Raw genomic sequence first — 21,228 nt, 5'->3', positions numbered from 1 at the left:
TGCTCCAAGGCACACGAGATTCGTCAAACTAGGATCTGTATGGCTTTGTGTGTTAAACCCTTCATCACGGAGTCGATCCTATAAACCATATGTACTAGAGTGTTTTAATGCTTTGGAGGATCAAATTGATGCAAACAATGTGGCTCTGAAGACACATGATCTATAGGTTATATAGACTGAGTATACACAGTGTGAATATTAACAGCTGTACACGTTATGTCATTTCATAGTATGTGTACATTTCATGTATACACGTATTTGTCTCAATCTTGCAATGAGATTTACGTGAATGAATGCCTGTATCTGATGAGTACAGATTTTTCCTATGTGGGGGATGCAACCAGGGAGGGGAGGTTATGCACAGTTTTGCTATAGCCATGATAGAAATTTTCAGGGATTGGGTAATTTGCTATTGGAACAACTTATTTTGGGATGTGGCATAATTTTCATCATCTTAAGTATTTAAGTGAAAAATATTTATCTTCCTTAAAGCATTTTTGCATCAATAAAATCTCTGTTGTCTTAATGAAGCTTTTATGTCTTTGCAAATTGTCTGCATTTGGGTAGTTCCATTGTTCTAATTGTCCCTTCCCCTTGGCCATTCTGGCTTTAGCCTTGTGAAACTCTGTTCATGTCACATTAGAGCGATTCCAGCTGAGTCCCCAGTAGCAGAATCTGTAGAGATTTTGTAAAATTTACAGAGGTTATAATTTGTGCTGGTACTAACATGCTGCTGTAACAAGACAGATAGGACATCTTAGCTTCACTGTAAGCAAATAGGCATCTGCATGATGCTTATAGAACTTGTCATGCTTCACACAGAGTTTCATTTTTGCAAGATTGTATTAATTTTCTCATTTGTAGATGCCATTGCAAAGCTGAAGTACTTTACTATTTAAAAGGCAATACTGGGTCCAGATCTTTCAAGCACAGTTTAATAAATCTGTATAGTACCTAGAACAGTTTAGGATGCCAGTTTGCCAGTCACCCCGCAAGCCATGTTGTGTCAAACAGAAAACATTCATTGTATGTTTCAGACAAACCTTTCTGAAAATATTACATATAAATGAATCACATTCTTCAATCTATCATTTGTCAGTGTCAGGAAAGAATATTTGTTAATTCTTTTTCTTCTGTCCTCTGAAATAGTTGTCTATAGCTAGATGGTTTCAATGACATCAAAGAGTCAATGCTTTCTGTGGCACAGAAACTCCATTCTGGTATTTGTCTTGCTCAAATGCTTGGACTAATATTGCTACCATCCCCATAGAGATGGGAAGGATTCTTTTCTCAACTCAGGCATCACTTTGAAGCTCTTTCCCTACGCAACACAAAAAAATGGTTTGTATTCTGAGTTCAGGACTTCTGAGTTAATCTGATTTAGACAAGTGCCGCCATTGAATCTTTGTCTGTTTTCTGCCCTTGGCACAAATTTTAGTTTTGTGGGAACTGAAATGTGTGGTTTTGAACAATAACAGCTGTTAAAAGAGTAAACTAACCGGATGATCCTTCTAGCCTTAATTACCATGGTGATTATAAAACTCTGTGAAAAAGAAGTATATGATCAAGTTATATTGTTGTAAAATGATTATAAAGGATTATAAAATTTTGGTGCTTGTAAAGCAGTCAGGACTACAAAGTAGCCTAAGTATTTGTATTCTATATTTTATAAAGTCATATTAGCATTTTTCCTTCTAAGCTGTTTTTTATTCAAACTGTGCACCATAAGCAGATTTATAGCATGACATACTTTCTTCAATTTAGTACAGAAAATGTGAGAGCACAGTCATGAAGAAGTGTAATGAATGGAATTTTTTTCCATCAGTTCGTCATTTTATCTTTTAACTAGCATTAACTGTATATTTGTGCTACATAAAATATTGACAGAGTTCTCTTTATGCTTTCTTGCCATGATTATTTAGGAAAAGAAGCCCTTCAATATCAAGAGAACAGAGCAGAAGATACGACCAAAGGGACGAGAGAGACGAATATTCGCAGTATGCTACATCAGACAGTGCGATGCCCAGGTCACCATCAGATTATTCAGATAGGCGGTCACAGCGTGGGCCTCAGTTATACGAAGAACCTGAACTGGGTGATTACAGAGATTCCAACAGAAGGAGCCGCAGGCGTTCCAAGGAGTATCCGGTAGAAGAAGAAGATGCACAAAGCAGGGAAGAATATGAAAGGCAAAGGAGGGAAGAGGAATACCAGGCACGATACCGTAGTGATCCTAATTTGGCTCGTTACCCAGTCAAGCCACAGCCATATGAGGAACAAATGCGTATCCATGCTGAAGTGTCCCGAGCACGTCATGAACGGAGACATAGCGATGTCTCACTGGCAAATACAGAGTTGGAAGATTCTCGGATGTCCATGCTCAGGATGGAACGGCCGTCAAGACAAAGGTCAGTATCTGAGCGCAGGGCTGCCATGGAAAATCAACGTTCGTACTCTATGGAAAGAACTCGAGAAGCTCAGGGACCAAGTCCCAATCGTCAGAGGACCACAAATCATAGCCCTCCTACACCTAGGAGGAGTCCAATTCCTCTGGAAAGACCAGACATGAGGCGCTCTGATTCTTTAAGGAAACAGCACCATTTGGATCCCAGTTCTGCTGTCCGGAAAACGAAACGTGAAAAGATGGAGACCATGTTACGGAATGATTCACTCAGCTCAGACCAGTCTGAGTCTGTCAGACCTCCACCACCAAAGCCTCATAAAACGAAAAAAGGAGGTAAAATGCGCCAGGTTTCATTAAGTAGCTCAGAAGAAGAATTGGCATCCACTCCAGAATATACAAGTTGTGATGATGTAGAGATTGAAAGTGAAAGTGTTAGTGAAAAAGGTAAGATGTCTAATTTTTTGATTGTTTCAATATATAATTTGATTTGGTTTCAATTTGGGGCATTTATTTTGGATGTTTAAATTGATTGCAACCACACATCTACAGCCCTTCACTGATCACTCAACTTTGTTGTGATGGGAATTGGGATTTTTTCTGATTTTGTGTTTCATTTACATAAATTTAGTGATTTACGTGGAAAACAGCACAGCTCTATAAGTATTTGGATAAGTTAAAGGAAAAAACATGCCTACTGAAAAACTTGTCAATGAAATCTGCAAAGTATCTAAATCTGGGCTGTCATATAAGGCCATGGTTTCATGTCCATTAATATCAGATTTGCGTGCACCTGGATCACAGTGAGTGCATATTTGATCTGCATCAAGTGTGGGTGCATGGTGGAGTTTTTGTTGAATTAAGCGAAGCACATGATATAGACCTTATGCCAGTTTCATGCTGTCTGCTGCAGGTCAAAGAATGCCTGATCTGCAAAAAGACCTGTGTGTATAAAGTTAACCCTTTGAAGTTCAGAGAAAAAATTAAAATGACTGATGCAGTTTAAACCAATGGAGATTTCTTTTTCTTGTGATGTTATGATGATTTTTGGTTTTAGTGCTTTTTAGAAATAGTTTTGGAGTTACTACAATGTCAGAAAGAAAACTGTGATTGATTGAAATGACTTCGCAGCCTATAAAAAGATAATTTATAATCTAAATATGTAAGTATTGGGGACCCTGAGTTTAAACTCAATCACATGAATATTATTAGTTCACTTACCGTCATGTATGTTGTTTTAAGCTTTTTTTGAGTTTTTATTCTTATACCAGTGAACCTTTATTACTTCTCCTAAATGGTCATCTGCTGTTGTGGATTTGGAATAGAAAATTTACTACTATTTGTTATTAATATTGCTATCAAATTAGTTCTGAAACAAGTAGTTAACTCAAGTAACTGAAATAACTCTGAATTTTCACATGTCAATATCCATAACCATGGTCTGATAAGTAAGGGGCAAGATACTGTAGAACACAAGGAAATTTCACCAGGTCACAGTAGACAGTTTCATGTACTTACGTGAGACAGCTGTGCTGAAACCTTGACCCCCCCTTAGTCTTCCTGTTGAGTAGGAAAAGCACCAACTTTATGGTGTTCATGATTTTGTTCTTAGAAGAGACTTTGAGGAAAATAGGGAAATAGGAAAATCAATACATGGGAATTAGTAACAAAATGTTTATTTAAGGTAATTCAGTGTAGGAAATGTACTATACAAAATAATATACAAACAATATATTTTTGTACGCATAACACACAAAGCATATACATTTAGGATTATAAAAGCATAAAATCATTTAGGTTGGAAACAATCTGCAAGAATTATTCTTTACCACTAATTTAGCACTTCCATGGCTTCTAACGCATCAATAGCCCTTGTGTCTGCTGCTGCATGGCTCTCTATTCCCTACCTCCATGGAGACAGCAGAATGAAGGACCCCATTAGCACAATGTCTCTCAGACACTGGAATCTGCTGGATCTCCCTCTCCTCCCTCCTCATTTCCCACAACTGGGAGAATACAGGAGAAGCCTACTTGTACTCCTGAATCTTAACCCGTCATCCTAAAGCCCTGATATCTCTCTTTGATCGCCGTTGTACTTCTTATTGCCACTTTGCTGCCTACCTGAAAAATCCATAATGGCTGAGGCCTTTCCAGGATAGGAACCTTTCCCTTCAGAGCTGGGTCTCAGGGATGCACCAGACTTTGGCAAGAAGTGGGACTGGTCTACACATTGGGCCTTCTGCTCCCTTCAGATGGGAGTTTAAAACATGCTGTATGATTCTAGATTCTCTGTCATAATAATGATCTTGCAAAACTTATAGCTTTCCGTTAAATAATTTTGCATTTTAAGTGTCAAAGAAAATATTCTTACTGATAAAAATAGTTAATAATAATGACAATGTCATGTCTGTCCTGATTTCTGAGGTAGTGAATGAAGCTAGATATTTGTTATATAAATTAATTTTAAAACCTTGGAAAGATTTTGCAGGGAAAAAAAAAAGTTCCATGCTATGCTTTGTTAATCTTGATTGAATTACTGTAAGCACTTTGTCGTGACATACGGTGTGTATCTGTGTCAATGTGGCCTAGTGGTGGCCACATTGCAGCTGGAGCCAATGTTGAGAATAGCCTTGGTTTTTCATAAAGGAGAAGAGCGACTGCTTGAACTGGGGAAGGATGTGGCTGCTTCTGACTGTGTCTGCTCCCAGCTTTGCTGGGGGCCCTGGGCTGGGAGGAGGTGGTCTCGTGTAGCACAGGAAGTCATTCCAGCAGTAACACCTGTACCTGGAACCAGAGCCAGCTGGTGCCAGCCTCGGCAGCCCTGGTCACATAATGGAATAATATCCTCAGGTGCTCCTTCTTCTCCCCTGCTCTTTAACCACTGGAGTGGAAGTTTTTGCAAAGAGGGACTGGGACTCCCTGAGCAAGGAACGTGGACCTGGCAGCATTGACATGAAAGGCTGAGATGGTGTTTGGTGGGATGAGATGCGCTAAGACCATGGTCAGGAGCTGACACTGTGACAGACAAGTTCATTCTTTAGAAAATCAGGAAACAATGCACGAGAACAGTATTGAATAGACATAGCTGAGATTACAAATGTGTTTACCTGAAAATTAGGTTGTACCAGAGTTAGACATATTTTCTAGATGAATTTTGTGCAGGTCTTCACAGATATTGAAACTCTCTTTAGTGACAAACCAAACACCAATTTAACAGATGGCCTCTGCCTTTTCTGTGAATAGGATGAAAAATTCTTTATTATTGTGTTATTTAATATTTTCTGAAACTCACAATATTTTTTCCGCATTATGTAAGAAACCCTTCTTCACTTTTGCTGTGAATAGGTTTCTGGAACTGCAAAGATGTCTCCATTTACAGCACTTATTGCCAGTCTGAGATCGGTGTAGGAGACAGTAAGCTGTATCTCCATGACAGGACCTCCTCCATGTCTTAGGAAATACACTTTGGAGAGGAAAAAAAAGTTGCCTATATATTTTGGACCAAAATATTAGGTGTATTGCTATTTTCCCTAATAATGAAAGATCAAATTTGCTTAAAATGTGAGAGAAAAACAATTCTTGAAATGCCAATGTTTTTATGCAATTTTAAATTTTAAATGGGTGTAAAATAGATCCTCCATAACTAAACCCAGGGATTATAATGATATATTTATAAATGTTCTAGTGTTCAAATCACCAATTCTTTCTCAAAACCATCTCGGTTTACTTGGTGCAGTTTGAAGGCTCTGACAAATTTGGCTTACAAAAAGAGGACAGTTGTGATGGTAGTGTAGTACAGTGGACGCTGAAATATGTCACTTACAGAGGTCCAAATAAAGCTGTATTTTGTGGTGCTAGTCCAATTTAAGTGTCTTCTATTGTGAGGGAGAGTTAGAGTACATTTTTACCTGCATGTTCAGTTAGACGTTTCTCAGTGCAATTCTAAGGACTAGGCCTTAGGGGAGGTTTGAAAGGGCCCCTATAATTTGTTAGCCATCATGCAGCAGATGTGAAGCAGAGTGCTACTGGCTAATTCTGTGTGTCCACAGGCTTCACAGGTAAATTTAGAAAATCAAACAGTACCTACCACTGCCCATGTGTTCCTTATGGCAATACTGTCATACCTGCAGTCTGCCAAAGGACCGATCTGAGGAGACTCAGGAAAGCTTGTGATCCCTGGGGTTGTTGTACTCCCACTCAGAACACAGGCACGAGAGTGGTGACCTGCACCGAAGGTGGGGTTTGGTCTGCACCTTCCCCAAACACTTGAGGGTCTCAAAAGCCCTACAAATCCCTCAAACTCTAGGGATTCAGCAAGAGACATTCTCTGCATGGAAGAAGAGAATTTATTCAAGGAAGTCTAGATGTGTGACAGTTCTAACTATTGCCCTAATTTGTTCTAAATATAAAGTAGGACATAGTAGATTCTCCAATGACGGTAAACAGCTCAGGCATACGTGCATACCATGCTCCCAGCCACTTTTCAGAGCACCCTGTGAAAAGTATCTGTTTGCACAAATGGTGGCTGACATCTAACGTGGGTGGACTCTGTGGTGGGAAAGCCAAATGTGTTTGTGTTTTGTCAGTTCTTAAATTTAATGTTTGCTTTCGCTCTTATTTTATTAAAACATGATAGTTAGTTAGTTTTTATTATCAAAGAAACTCGTATGCGTAGAAAGATAGAATCCTTTAGGTTGCAAGTGATCTTTGGGATGAAGTCCAGCTGTTTAGAATGATAAGTTCACCACTAAACCAGTGTCACGTCCGTGCCGTTTAAATACTTGCAGGAATGGTGAATCAACTAGTTCCCTGGGCAGCCTGTTCCTATAGCAGTGTTTGACAATGTTTTTGGTGAAGGAATTTTTTCTTGCATCCATCTAAATTTCCCCTGCCATGCCATGAGGCCATTTCCTCTCATTCTGTTGCTGTTACTTTGGAGAAGGGTCTCACACCCATGTAAGCTACCACTCGTCTCAGGTACTTGTATAGGGCAATAATGTCCTCCGTGAGCCTCCTTTTCTCCAGGCTAAACACCCCCAGCTCCCTCAGATGCTCCTCAAAGGACTTGTGCTCCACACCCTTTACCAGCTCTGTTGTCCTTGTCTGGACTCGCTCCAGCACCTCAACATCTTCCTTGTAATGAGGGGCCCAAAACCTAACCCAATATTTAAAGTGCAACCTCACCAGTGCTGAGTACCGGAGGATGATCACTGCCCTGGTCCTGCTGGCCACACTAGTGCTGATACCAGCCAGGATGTGACTGGCCTTCTTTGTCAGCTAGGCATGCTGCCAGCTCATATTCAGCCAGCTGTTCACCAACACCCTCAACACAACGTGTGAATAGACTTGAGCAATCTTAAAATATTCAACATCCCTGTATTGTTGGTTGGAAGCTGCAGAGTGCAGCCTGTGTGAGCAGCAATGTGTCCTTGCAAGACCAGGTGGAAATATGCTGTTCTTTGTCACTAAGCACACTAAAACCATAAAACCTTGCATGGTCATTTACAAATACATGAAGAACTGCCCTCTTCCATTGTAAAAGTTACCGTAAACTCATGTCTGGAACAGCTTCCAGGACCCACTTGTTTTTTGCAGTATTTAAACCAATCTGGTAGACATCCAGTTTAGTTTTTGCCAGAGAAGTAGGTCTGTTTGAAAACAATGTGCTTGTCACAAGTCAGAAAAAGTATGGTAGCTTATGGTGCGAGGAGCAGAAAGCACATTTCCTGAGAGTTACTCTCATGCAAGAGAGGTGCATGTCTCACATGAGCAGAGATGCCAAGGAAGTGGGATTCCGTCATCGAGCTCTCACTTTTAAATTCAGAGAGATAAGGGACCTGATTTCAATCCTGCTTGCGCCAGTTTCATGCATTTTCAACAACTTTGGCTTCAAAAATACGCTGAGCTAAATTAGATCAGAACGAGGTCATTGTTTCTAAAATTTGTTTCATTCAGGTTAGAGAGTTCCTGAAAGTCTAACTTCTCTGGAACAAATTATACTAGAAGGCAAAATTTCAGGAATCAGCTGCAGCAGTTGAACAAAAAGACTGAATTTTCACACAGTTTCAGTATAGAAATATCTTACAATTCAAAGTACAAATTTTAAATTATCAAAAAAAATAATTGATTATTTAAAATGCTGAAATGTTTGACATGTTTTATTAAAATGAATTTCAATGAATGACAACATTTCTTCTTATTATTTCACTTAATATTGCAGTGTAGGAGATTATTTTGTTTTTGTAATTAAATAATATTTCTTTTTGTAGACATCTCTACATCGTATGTAAGGTAAATGTAACTAAAATATATAAGGAGTTTGACTTGAGTTGAGAGATAAGAAATATTACACTTTTCTCTGTCTATTTTTAAACAATAAAAATCACTGCCTTGAAAGTACTTCTTACAACATTGACTAAGAAGTACCTAACTACTTTAAAATATTAGTATTTCCTATGATATTTTTTCTTGATAAAATTTTTTCACAGATGTATACATGAGAACAGAACTAAGATGTTTAAAGTTGCAGAAATTTCTGATAGTAGAGAATTTTTTAAAGAAGTTTTACCAAACTTTCTACTTAGGCACTTCCATGTTCCTCATAAGATATGAAAAGGGTGTGATCTTTTGCAGAATTTAGAGGACTCTACTGTAAAATATTTTAAATTTGCAGTAATTTAAACTTGGCATAAAACAATAATATCCCTCATTGAAAAAGCCCTGCCTTTTCCCAGTTCTTGGCTGCATATTCACATCCTTATTATCACTCCTGCTGGCAGAAGTGTTCAGGCAGGTACATATTGCATCCAGCCAGGAAATTTTTGTGGGATAACTAACTAGGCAAAAAGATGGTAAATATTAACATTTGAAACTTCCTTGTAAAATGATGATTGTCCTCTCAGATATTAAAATACATGCTGAAAAAATGGTGTGCAACTGATTATGCCTTCTCAGAATCTGAGGATCGACAGGGATTTCCTGAAGTAAGGAAGAAGAAATATTTTCATATAATAATCAGAGCATACAGAATAGTTTATCATAAGTAAATGAGCATGAACAATTTCTTAGCACTTCAAAGAAAAATATCTAATAATCAATTTTATTGATTTAAACCTTGTTTAAATTGCAGTCTGAACCTTCTCTATACAAATGTACAGAAATAATTAAAACTGTAATTCTTTAATCATGTTTCCTTTTACTCTGGGACTTTGCTGGATCTATGGCTATAGTGGAAATCTTGTCTGTGCAAAAGATTAGTAATCTGAGATGACACAACAAAAGAACTATGAGTTATTCCTAAAGTATTTCAGTGCATTTGTTGTAGTTATCTATGGTTTCAGATGAGATTAAGTTTATTATTAATAAATCATGATTTTAAATACTTTTAAGTTATGGAATATTTTTATCATTGGATAGTAACTTTAGTTTGCCTTTTAGCACTAACTGCAAGATGTAGTTTCCCCTGAAATTTGTGAAAATTTTCTATTCTGAAGGTAAATGTGGTTCTTTTTCAGTTGAAACTGTAGACCACAGAATTATATGAGTGACCAATATTAAAAGTATCATAAAAACATTTTTGCTTTATCTGCACCCTTTTTTTATCTTTTCCAAATTTCAATGGAAAACAAAAGGAACTTGAGTTATCATTCCAAGATAGTTTTCCACTATCCTTTACCACCTTGGCAGGTGGAATATTTGTCAACTATTTTTAATAGTTATGAAAGAAATTGTACAAACATGCCTGGAAAGGGTGTCATCCCAAGAAATGCAGGGCTTCCAATGTAGGTAATTCTTATTTTATTCAACCTGCTCCACTTATTTCAAACTACTATTTCAATTTAACTGAGTTAGAAATTTTTACTTGGTAACCAAATCTTGTATCAGAGCTAAATGCTAATAATTAATACAGATTTGGCACAGATAAGGCAAAATGAATACCTGCTGGATTCTGTGTAAAACATTTCAGTTTTTTATAATGCCACAATAGAACAAAAAGTTATCACGGAGCTTTTCTTTTGAAGTTTTCTGAATATTTTTGTAAATACTGTGGTTTTTTACACTTTTTTACAGAAGAGTCCCAGCAAATAGAAATAATAATGACAGGACAAAAAGAAAAAAAAGAGACATATAATATCTCCAGAATACATGAAGTATGTGTTTTTCAAATTATATTTTTCTTCATATTTTGATGAAATCATTATTCTTCTAATAAAACCAAACACTTAAATCTGTCACAGATTAGACTCAGTGTAATTTTAGATTATATTAGTGCTTTCCTATGGTATATTTAAATTAGTTTTGCAGGTAATTTTGTTAGTTCTTCAGTTAACTATCAGACCCTATATGTACCACTGTCAAATAAATTTATGTAGTTAATTAGAAAAATGATTATTTGGTTGGGAGTATTTTATCAATTCTATAGGGGTTTTTTTGTTTGTTTGGTTGGGTTTTTTTTTACATTTTCTGTAAAAATATTCTGTTTTTATTTTTGTGTGTATTTTATTAAGGATAGGCTAAACAGTATGGGAGAAACAGAGAAACCAAAGTGAAGGGGAAATAAGCAGAATGGGCTGTACATATGTCATTCATGTGAAAACTGTTCCTAAGGTACTCTGTCCTTTAGCCCTGCTGTTGCAAGCTCCCCAAAATGTGCCATTCAAGACCTGGAGTTATACACAGAAACTGCTTGAGATGAAACTGAATATTGTCAAGGGTGAGACCTGGAAGCATATGCTAGTCAGAGGAAAGCATATTCTTTCCCTCTTTTCAGGGTTCTCACTCCATCCAAGCCCCATCCATTGCAATTCACAATCTGGGCACCAGGAAGAAATATTTGCTAGGAATAGTCTGGGCAAAGTGGCCCCAGTTTCTGTGTCCTTCTTTGTCTGGCTGCAATTTCAGCTGCAGCTGTTCAGGAGCTGCTGTGTAACAGAGAAGCTGTTCCTGTGATGAAGGCACTGGCACAAGAGTGAGGGGTCAGACACACTTTGGGCAGTCACAGCGACAGTCCTACAGAAACCCTTCCCAGCCAGAGTCTCAGCAGGTGCTGAATGATGAGTGCCTCAATAACGTCTGCCTAAGCAATCTGATTATTGATTTAGGAATGCAATTTCACCCTATTTCTAGCTAAATTGAAAAATTCTAGCTAGCTTTTTCTAATAATAATATTCCCTTGAAAGTATATTTAAAACCCTATACATATGTTTTAAAGTTTTTGGTGTCGGTCATTAATATAAAAAAAATCATTAATGCATTCCTCCTGTGATGGTTCACTGATGTTGAAATCCTCATTTTTGGGGCAAGGTACACAAAATATGATATAATGATAAGGAGATTTATGATAATTAAGAAAATATTAAATAAAACTCTTTGAAGAGGACTGGGTCATTGCAGTCTATCAAATTAATGCTCAGTAATTTTGTTATAAAATTTTGTTGAAAAATTTCTTTTGCTTTGGAGTACAAAATATCTACATGTCTCTTAAGAGTGAAGTTTTATGCTAACATGTATTATAATATTTTTTGCCCTTTCTACTGAAGTAGTTCTATTTTTTGTGGAAGGGTTGAAGACTATTGCACAAAGAAACAAGAATGTTTAACCCCAATTGCTTTTTCTTGGTTATAAATCTTTTATATATATAAATATTTTCTACAACTTTTTTTTTCCATAAAATATGTGGCTTTGAAATATGAAAGGATTAAAAATTAATTTCTAATTTACTTTGGAAAATATTTCACACAAAATATATCATGTTTATCAGGTAAAATAGTGATATCTTATAATATTCAGCTGTATTGAGGACAAAGCAGCTCTGTAGACTTTTGGTCCTAACTAGTAGATGAACCTGTTTGGGCATTGTCACGTGTTTACAAAACGATTACAGAATGAAAGAGAAAGGGGAAAATGGAGAAATACCTCTCAGAAATTTCACTTGTTCCCCCAACAAGATTGCCATTACTTACACTGCAGCCTGGTCCCCCTTTGTATAACCCATCATTTTTTTGGTGGGTTCTGAGTTCTTTGGTGGTTTGGTGGGTTCTTCTGGTCTGAGTGGTTCTTCCCTTTACTGAATTTTCAGTTTTTCTCTTATACAGTTTTTTTGACCCTTGCCTCTTTTTTGAAGCCATGTAGTTTTGGCAATGATTTGTTTGATCATGCTGAAGCACTTAACAGGCTTTCAGACTTGAAGATACTTTTAAAAAGAGTTTATTTCAGTTAATATTTAACTTGCTAAATTGTCAAAAGTGCCGTGGAAGTCAGGTACATCTGATTTCTCCATTTGACCTCACCGATTCAGTAAGTAGCTTCCAGGGAACATTTGAGTGGCATTTATGAGCACGGAGAAGCAGATTGTATAAGTGTATGGTATTGGAGCTTCTGGTTTGTGTCTCATCTGTTTCAATAGAAAAGTGAACCTAATAGCCTATATTCGTGGAGCACTACATTCTGTGTTAAGGTATTCTTCTGAAATGTGTAAAGGCAGATGAACTGAATGAATATGTACAGAAAAAATACCTGTGTCACACACTGAGGTTTAGACCAGGTTGAAGGCACCAACTCTTATGAAAATGTACTCAGATCCATGGTGTTCTAGAGAAACTGTCTATAAGAAATAGTTCCAGTGTTTATACTTTCTGCCCTTATGAACATTTAGATTATGAATATCTTTTAGGTTCCTAGTTATATAATCTGTTTACTTGGAAAATGTAAATATATGGGCATTAGTTATATAATGTAAATCGAATCACAAACCTTCATTACTATTTACTTTTTGCTTTTTTATAGGCCATTTCCTGTATACATCTATAACAAGGAAAGGCTGACCTTGTGGTGCACTATGAAAGATGTTTAGATACTCTTCTTTCTGTTCCTAGGAAGTGAATGTATGCAGTATGTTTCATTGAATTTTGTAATTTCATTGGATTTTATAATTTCTAATAATTTTATAATTTCTGCATATTATAATTTGGTTTTAGTTTTTTTCTAAGTTTAGTTGTGAAAATCTGTTCATACTGAAAGTTTCTAAAAGATGAGTTCCTTTGAAAAGCCTTCCTGTTCAGTTTTTATCACACAATTTTAACACACTTTTAAAAAGAATATTAGAAAGCCACCATTTTTAAAAGCTAGGATATTGATGTGTTGAAGAAATTGAATTTGTTCTTGAAAGCTTCTGACTGAGGAAGGTCATTAGAATTAGGTTTGAACTTTAGACTAATATCCAAGCACAATTTAAAGGGCTGGGTTTTTTTCTTCAATGTACGAAGTATATTCATGAGGCTGAAAGTTCCTGATTTTCTGACATATGTAATCCACTGCCTCACGTCAATCACTATGAATCTTTACAAAAGCCAAGGCTGGTCAGTAGTTGAAATAGTCATAGATATAATTCAGTATAACCAGAGGTAGTGGGAGAAGGTTTTCTGCTATTTGCTTTGTGTGTGTAGCATTGCAAGTAAAAATTAATCTCTTCAAATCCATGAATTTCATTGTAAATGTATAAAATTTTCATGGAAACTCAGGCCAGTAGAGTGGGTGAACCAATTTAAGGACCCCATAAAAAGCTGAAGTCACCAAGTGCTAGTGTCCCACCTCAAGAGACTGAGAACACATGGTTTTATCTTAAGTGTGGCTCAGTGAAGTGAGCTGTGGAGAGCCAGATGTTCATTGCCATCTGGAACGAAAGCTCCATTCCTCATCCTATCTCATGATGGTTGATCTGGATCAATTCTATCATTTACCTGACTTTTAGTGAGCCATTTTAGGTGACTACATTGGTATGAAGCGAAACTGCTACAACAAATGAACACATTCCATTCACCTCAATAAGCTGAAGAATTAGTATGGCATATTGCACACGCCTTTCCCGGAATTGGCACAAAAGAGCACAGTCACACTGCTGGGAGCAGCATGGAGAAGAGTGAGAGCCATGCCCAGTGACAAAGAGCTTTCAGATAACTCAGCTGCCTAATGGACCACATTTCACTCAGCAGTAAATAATAGTATGACTTTCAAGTAACACTGGCAACATCATAGGCAAAATTGCAAATCATAAAGGGTGATGTAAGTGACAGCTTGAGAGCTGAAAGAGTAGGTGAAAGCCTCTTGGTATTCCTATTTTCCCAAAACTGAAACCACATATCTTATATGCGCTGCAGCCCAAAGCCTGACTGCAGCTCATCTTGACAGATGCAAACTAGTTTTGAGGGCAGTAGTTAAAGTGCTGATAGCTGGAGCTGCAGAGCGCTGACTGCTGAGGCCCTGGGTAAATATTCACATGATGAGTGTGTGCTGAGCTGCTATGCCCGTGTCCTTGTTACTACAGAGGCTCTGCTGCTGTACAGATACCCTGTGAGATAAGCAGCTTTTCAACCCCGGCCTCTGGAAGAAGATGACTTCTCTAAGCAGTAAGCTTGTGCAAATAAGAATCCTTTGTGGCACCTGTGTAAGATGAGAATAAGTGTCTAGGAAAATGCCAATACTTCATGTTACTGCTGTAGGTTAAGTTCATAAAATATATGGTTGTGCCAAACTTTTTACCGGAAAAATGTATTATCTACTTAATGTTGTTGCCTTTTTTACCAATAGTTTTCTGCAAGAAAGGAAAAGTGCAGCAAAAATAGATATACATGAAGGCATCTTGACACGATTCTCATTCAGTGTTTTCTGATTTCTGTTGTTCCCTTCTTTTTTTATCTGTATTAAGGAACTAAAAAGTGGTTGTAAAACATTAATATTTCGATTTGTTAGCATTAATACTAACACCTTCCTTGTGTTCACTCCACAGTCGATCAGATGATTAGACAACATGCATTGCAGGGGAAGATAAAAGCTTTGTTTTTCAAAGGTGGTAATGTCTCAGCGTGTCTGTGAAATTCAATGAGAGCAGAATGCTTAGTCAACACCTTTGTTCTTTTTAAATATCCGCGACGAAACTTGTACACAGTGCCCTATCTCTTTGAGTCAATTAGATTTGTGTGGTGTGAGTGTGAAATCCCATCACCCTGTGAAGGCGCTGACCTTCAGTGACTGCACAGGTACTGATCGCTGGGCATTTTACAGAGCTGTGTGAAGCTGAAGTTCCCTTTTTATTGACAACAGTAAACTGAGCTGTAAGAAGTACAGAGAAATTACATTGTAATTATGTAATTTTGTTCCTAATTATAAATAACAGCTGCAGGTCACCTGTTTGAAACAAAACACTTTGTAGCACTGTGTCAGACTTCCTGCTTTGTCTGTAGGCTCTGTATCAGTGAGACTTGGCTGTTTGTGCTGTAGTTTTCCTTTCCGTGGGTTTGTTTTTTTTTTTTTTTTTCCTTTGTTTTTCTTTTTCTTTTTTTTTCCTTTCTTTTTCTTTTTCTTTTTTTTTTTTTTTCTTATTTTAAAATCCCCATAACAATTCAGAAAATGTAATTCAGCCATTTTGAAGGGTGAGTCCACAGGAAAATATCTTGTTTTGTCCATGTTAAAACCATTAAGGTACTAATTTGTAGTGGTGCATCACCTTCCCTCTGAGGGTGTGCATTTTATGTCACTAAGAAAGCTGGCAGAGAGTTTATTATAAGCCTCTGAACAAAAATCAAAATTCACAGAGGCTTAGAGAATTGTTAGTATTTGGTTACTACTATCTATGGCTCTGCTGAACTTCTTGAGGCTGCTGTGTATAGCTGCAATATATAGGGGCCTTTCTTAAGGAATTAACTTGTTTTGTCTTGCATACTCATAGCCACAGCTCCTAGCCAAGACAGTACAGGATTACAAAAGAAAGACTAAATATTTCATATTCTTGATATTCCTTCTACATCCTGCTGACCCCAGGACTCCTTATGTTGATTGGTGAGAATTATGTTAAATATTGTTCAGCTAGTACTCTCTGCAATTTAATTAAGATCATTATCATGAGTTATTTTGTCTTGTAAAAATATCGTTCCTTAAGTAAATTCCTACAGTCAAGACCTTTGGCAGAGATGCACTAAAATACATTATTAAGTGATTTCCTTGGCAATAGAAAGCCATAGAAACTGTCTCTCCTGTTCTCTATTACGTGGTTCTTGTCAGTTTATTGCAATGGGATAAACAAGCTCAAAAAGAAAACTTCAGAAATTGCATTTTGTGAAACAAATTTCAATAGCTTTTTAATTTTTAATATATTTCATCATTCTTTTAGCTGCTCTATATTTTTCTGAGTGTTGTTCTTTAGATCTTTCTAGCTGAATGTTTTTTCTCCAATTTTATTTTGAAAACTCTGATGCTGTAAGAGTAGAAGTATTTAAAGATTTATTTTTGTATGATTGCAGCTAGTACAGTTGCCAAATCTTTTCTAATCATATTTGTCAAGAGGGGTTGTAAATAATTTTCAAATGGATTGTCTAATAGCTAGTGACCAAAGGGAATTCAACTCAGTTGTAGAAGATTGATGGATTTGAGGTTTTCCCTGCTTTGGATCTGTAGTTTAGGCTTTGGATCTCTATTCATTTGTAGATGCTACTTCATGAGGTTTGTTTATTTTATCTGTAACTGAAGTTGTGTATACAGCAGCTCCCAAAAACTTTATTGTTCTTGGAGGACAAAGTGGGTAGGGTGCCATTGTGACCTCTGATGGATACAGCTGCAATTCAAGTGTTGCACAGCTGTGACTGTATCACATGAGCTTGTGATATCTTACTCATCTTACTCAAGATGAGTCTTGCTGGGGTGCAGAAATATTTCAGTTCCACAAGTACATGCCAAGTAGCTGGCATTTTCATTTCCATGCTACCCCAAAACTTGCTTACCCCCTCCGGCTTGTCAGAAGCCCTGCTAAGCCCACTTGGATGGCTTAGGAGTGCACACTAGGTCTTTTTCAAGGCCAGGGATCTGGCCTGCCTATCAGAGGTTTAAATTTGGTATTACATAGCATAATCCACCAAATGCTTTGGCTGTTATATTCCCTGTAAAAATAAAGCAGATTTTACTGAACCAGACAGCCCCATCGGATCATGTACTTGCAAACTATTTATAATAAAAACATAAGCATAAAATTGTAGCTGCATTTCCAAATTACAGGCTGAGGAATAGTCAAGAAAGTCCTAATCCTTGACTGCTGCTTTCAGGTACTATAGCAATAGAACGAATATAGTGCTTTCTAGAGTCTAACTTGGTCCACTGACAATACTTTATTGAGGAGGAGAGCCCTGCTTTAGGACTTGTGGAGTGTTTCTGTTGTTTTTTGTGTGTGGTTGTTTTTTTTTTTTTTCCCTAAACTGTTTTTATAGCTTCACAGAATTTAGAATGAGTAATTACCACTACAACATCTAATACACACTGCTATTTATCACAGTCCATTCAGTGGCATGCTGTTAATTTGTTATTGAGCTCAATAACTTGTATTGCTGAAGAACATCTTGTGCTTGATCAAAGGGCATTTCTTGAAAGGCATCCAGCATTTGTGCGAAGGATAGATGAGAATCTGTGATGTTTCTTAATACTTCATTTAAATAGATGATTTCTGTTGTCATTTAAGGTGAGGATTTACATTCAAAACATTTATCTAGCCTTGCATGTGTTTTAAAACTTCATCTTGAAAGATAAAATTTTAATTTTATGCATTCTAAATCATCCTAGTAAAGTCAGTGGTATTGATCTTAAAAGTATAAGTTTCTGCATTTACCTAAGACTGTGTGTAAACAGAAAGAGAGCAACACTCATAACTATATGTAATCTGGGCTCCTAGGATTGCTGCATATGGTAGAGCTCATTAAACTTGAATGCATCTTCATAAATAATTATGAGGACTGAGCCTATCTAAAAAAGAAAAAACAATCTTAGTTCAATGTCTAAAAAGATATCCTAACTGCTCTGCTCTGGAGTTCAACTAGATGTCTTTTCCAGCTTTTAACATGAGAAGTTTTGAATTTAAAAGATGTGAAGAAATAAGCAGAACAGATTATATTGTGTTGTAGTTATAGAATGATATTTATGTTTGAGAATATGCATTGCTGTGTGCCTCATACTAACTGGCTGATTTGTTTTAGGTTTTCAACATAGTCTTCTAGATGTGAGCTAACAAACCTGTAAATAGATTAATAATATTTAAATAAAAATATTAAAATGAGATAAAAGTTTATATAGGAAAAGATCTACAGAGAAGAGAGCAATAGGTTTTATTGGAAGAAAATTTCAAAATGAATTGCATTTAGAGTAAGTTCTTTCCTGCTCTTTAAAATGAGGATCAAAGAAATCAGAACATAATGGTTATTTCTATCATTACCATTCCAGTAATAACAGAGAATAAGTTCTATGATATAATAATTTATCTATTTATTTTATTAGAAAAATATGCTTAGTGAATTTAGCATAAGTGAGGGGACGCAATTCTAAAATTATATGAGGAGAAAATTGGACTCAAATTATTCATTAAATATTTTTATGTACTTGAAAATTGGAAATTTGCTTGGAATTAATTCATGACTGTAGAAGTTCAACACAATATTTTACTACATCAAATCTAAAAGCTGTATTAATTTGATGGAAAGGTCAGATAATATTTAAAAGGGGAAAAATGAGGTTTAGGATAACTGAAAATCAAATATTGAAGAAAGAAAGTAAAAGAGCTCAATTTCATCATCCATTTTGTGGTTAATGTGTTAGTCAAAGAGTGAGAAGAGACACGAAGCCTTTTTCCTCTGGACTGCAGAAAAACTTCTGTTCTTTCAGATTTTATGGTGTGGTGTGGTATGGAATGGTATGGTGTGGTGTGGTATGGTGTGGTGTGGTATGGTGTGGTGTGGTGTGGTATGGTATGGTATGGTATGGTATGGTATGGAATGGTATGGTGTGGTGTGGTATGGTTGTGGTGTGGTGTGGTGTGGTATGGTGTGGTGTGGTATGGTATGGTATAGTGTGGTATGGTGTGGTGTGGTATGGTGTGGTGTGGTATGGTATAGTGTGGTATGGTGTGGTGTGGTATGGTATGGTGTGGTGTGGTGTGGTATGGTATGGAATGGTATGGAATTGTATGGTGTGGTATGGTATGGAATGGTATGGAATGGTATGGTGTGGTGTGGTGTGGTATGGTGTGGTATGGAATGGTATGGTGTGGTGTGGTATGGTGTGGTATGGTGTGGTGTGGTGTGGTGTGGTCTGGTGTGGTGTGGTCTGGTGTGGTGTGGTGTGGTCTGGTGTGGTCTGGTGTGGTGTGGTGTGGTATGGTGTGGTATGGTATGGCATGGTATGGTATGGCATGGTGTGGTATGGTGTGGTGTGGTATGGTGTGGTATGGTATGGTATGGTGTGGTATGGTGTGGTATGGTGTGGTGTGGTATGGTGTGGTATGGTGTGGTATGGTATGGTGTGGTATGGTGTGGTATGGTATGTTATGGTATGGTGTGGTGTGGTGTGGTATGGTGTGGTGTGGTGTGGTATGGTGTGGTGTGGTGTGGTATGGTGTGGTATGGTATGGTATGGTATGGTATGGTATGGTGTATGGTATGGTATGGTGTGGTATAGGGCACCCATTTGGTCAAGTTGGGGCCAGCTGTCCCAGCCGTGTCCCTCCCAGCTTCTCATGCACACTCAGCCTCCTCAATGGTGGCATGGGCTGAGAAGTGGGAAAAGAGTCCCTCGCCAGCTCTTGTTTGGTAAACACCGAGCCCTTGGTGGCACATGGGATCCCGCTGCAGGCTGATGCCAGGGAGGGTTTGTGTTGAATCCACGTTTCTTCCCAACAGCGTGAGCAGGTAACACCTGCCTGAAGGCGCACAGGTTGAAATGCCTTGTGAAAGTACTTCTACCCTAAAGTACTTGCAATGAACTACCACAAAAAATAGAGTTTATGTAAACTGTGGATGCTCAATAAACTTGGCATCACATGCTCTACGAGACCTTTTCATGTAGAAGTAACATATTGAGACTATTAAAATAAATGAATTATTTTGTGTTTGCTGAAAAGAACTGGATTTTCTGTGTCTGTAAGTCTGATGTGTTCTGTTACTTGGGTTGGCTTGAATTTCTAACAAGATGCAAATAGGTAAAATTAGCAATTGAATGTATCCACAGAGGTAAGTGCCAGCCCCTTGTGTGCTCTGAACTGGAGCGGCATTTGCTATCAGCCCTTTCTACACCTTACTGTGTGACTGGTAATAAACTCAATAGAGTGGCAGGGGTTAGCAGCATGATCACAGTTTGCATAAATACAATTTTGCCCTTTCCAGCTGAGGGCTTGTTTGTGCATCTTTGGCAGAAGTGGTAGAAGAAGAAAGCATGTTGGCCTTTGCAGTTGATTGTGTAGATAATGTCTTGGATGAGTTTCAGGACTAATCTAAGCAGGCAGCAGCCCAGAATAATTAGGGGTGGTGAAATTGCCCAGTTGATTATTTTGCATGCTGAGCTTGCTGTTGCTGCTGTAAGAGAGGTTAGTGTTTGGTGCAGTGGTTGCTGCTGAAGACAGTGAGAGGATGAGCTGAGTGTTTGCCTCAGGCTGCAGTGACAGCCATGGCCTGAAGGAAGCAGGGACAACAAACCTGGCCCTGAATCCTTAACCCTCACCTTCATCTCCTCTGCCTCCTTCACCCAAAACACAGTACATCACTAGCCCTTACTCAGCTCTTTCTGCAAAACTGAGAAACTTTCCTTTGGCTCTGTACATGTCTGCTAACATTTCTGTTCTCCCACAGAACAGAGCAGATCAAAGGATGAGTAGATGTCTTTCTAATTAATTTTATCAGATTATAATCTAAACAAGCACATTGGCCATCCTCCTTTTGTCTCTGTAGATGTTACCTGTTATAAGGATGGGAATAATATGTGTCAAGGTAGCACTTTCACTGTTGCGGTGACAGAATGCCGCTTTA

General features: G+C 37.5%; 1 protein-coding gene across 50 annotated transcripts in view; it reads left to right on the top strand.

The window, feature by feature from the left end:
* The window catches only part of RIMS2 (regulating synaptic membrane exocytosis 2), a 456,916-nt gene that overhangs the window by 192,411 nt on the left and 243,277 nt on the right, over positions 1 to 21,228 (top strand). For all 50 annotated transcript variants that reach the window (XM_058419196.1, XM_040054978.2, XM_040055074.2 and 47 more), the window contains one exon: positions 1,923 to 2,848. In XM_058419196.1, coding sequence (XP_058275179.1) covers positions 1,923 to 2,848 — 926 coding nt within the window. The remainder of the gene's footprint in view (positions 1 to 1,922; positions 2,849 to 21,228) is intronic.

This window comes from Hirundo rustica, chromosome 1 (genome assembly GCF_015227805.2).
Source record: "Hirundo rustica isolate bHirRus1 chromosome 1, bHirRus1.pri.v3, whole genome shotgun sequence".
NCBI classification, from domain to species: Eukaryota; Metazoa; Chordata; class Aves; order Passeriformes; family Hirundinidae; genus Hirundo; species Hirundo rustica.
This window is presented reverse-complemented; position numbering and strand designations above follow the sequence as displayed.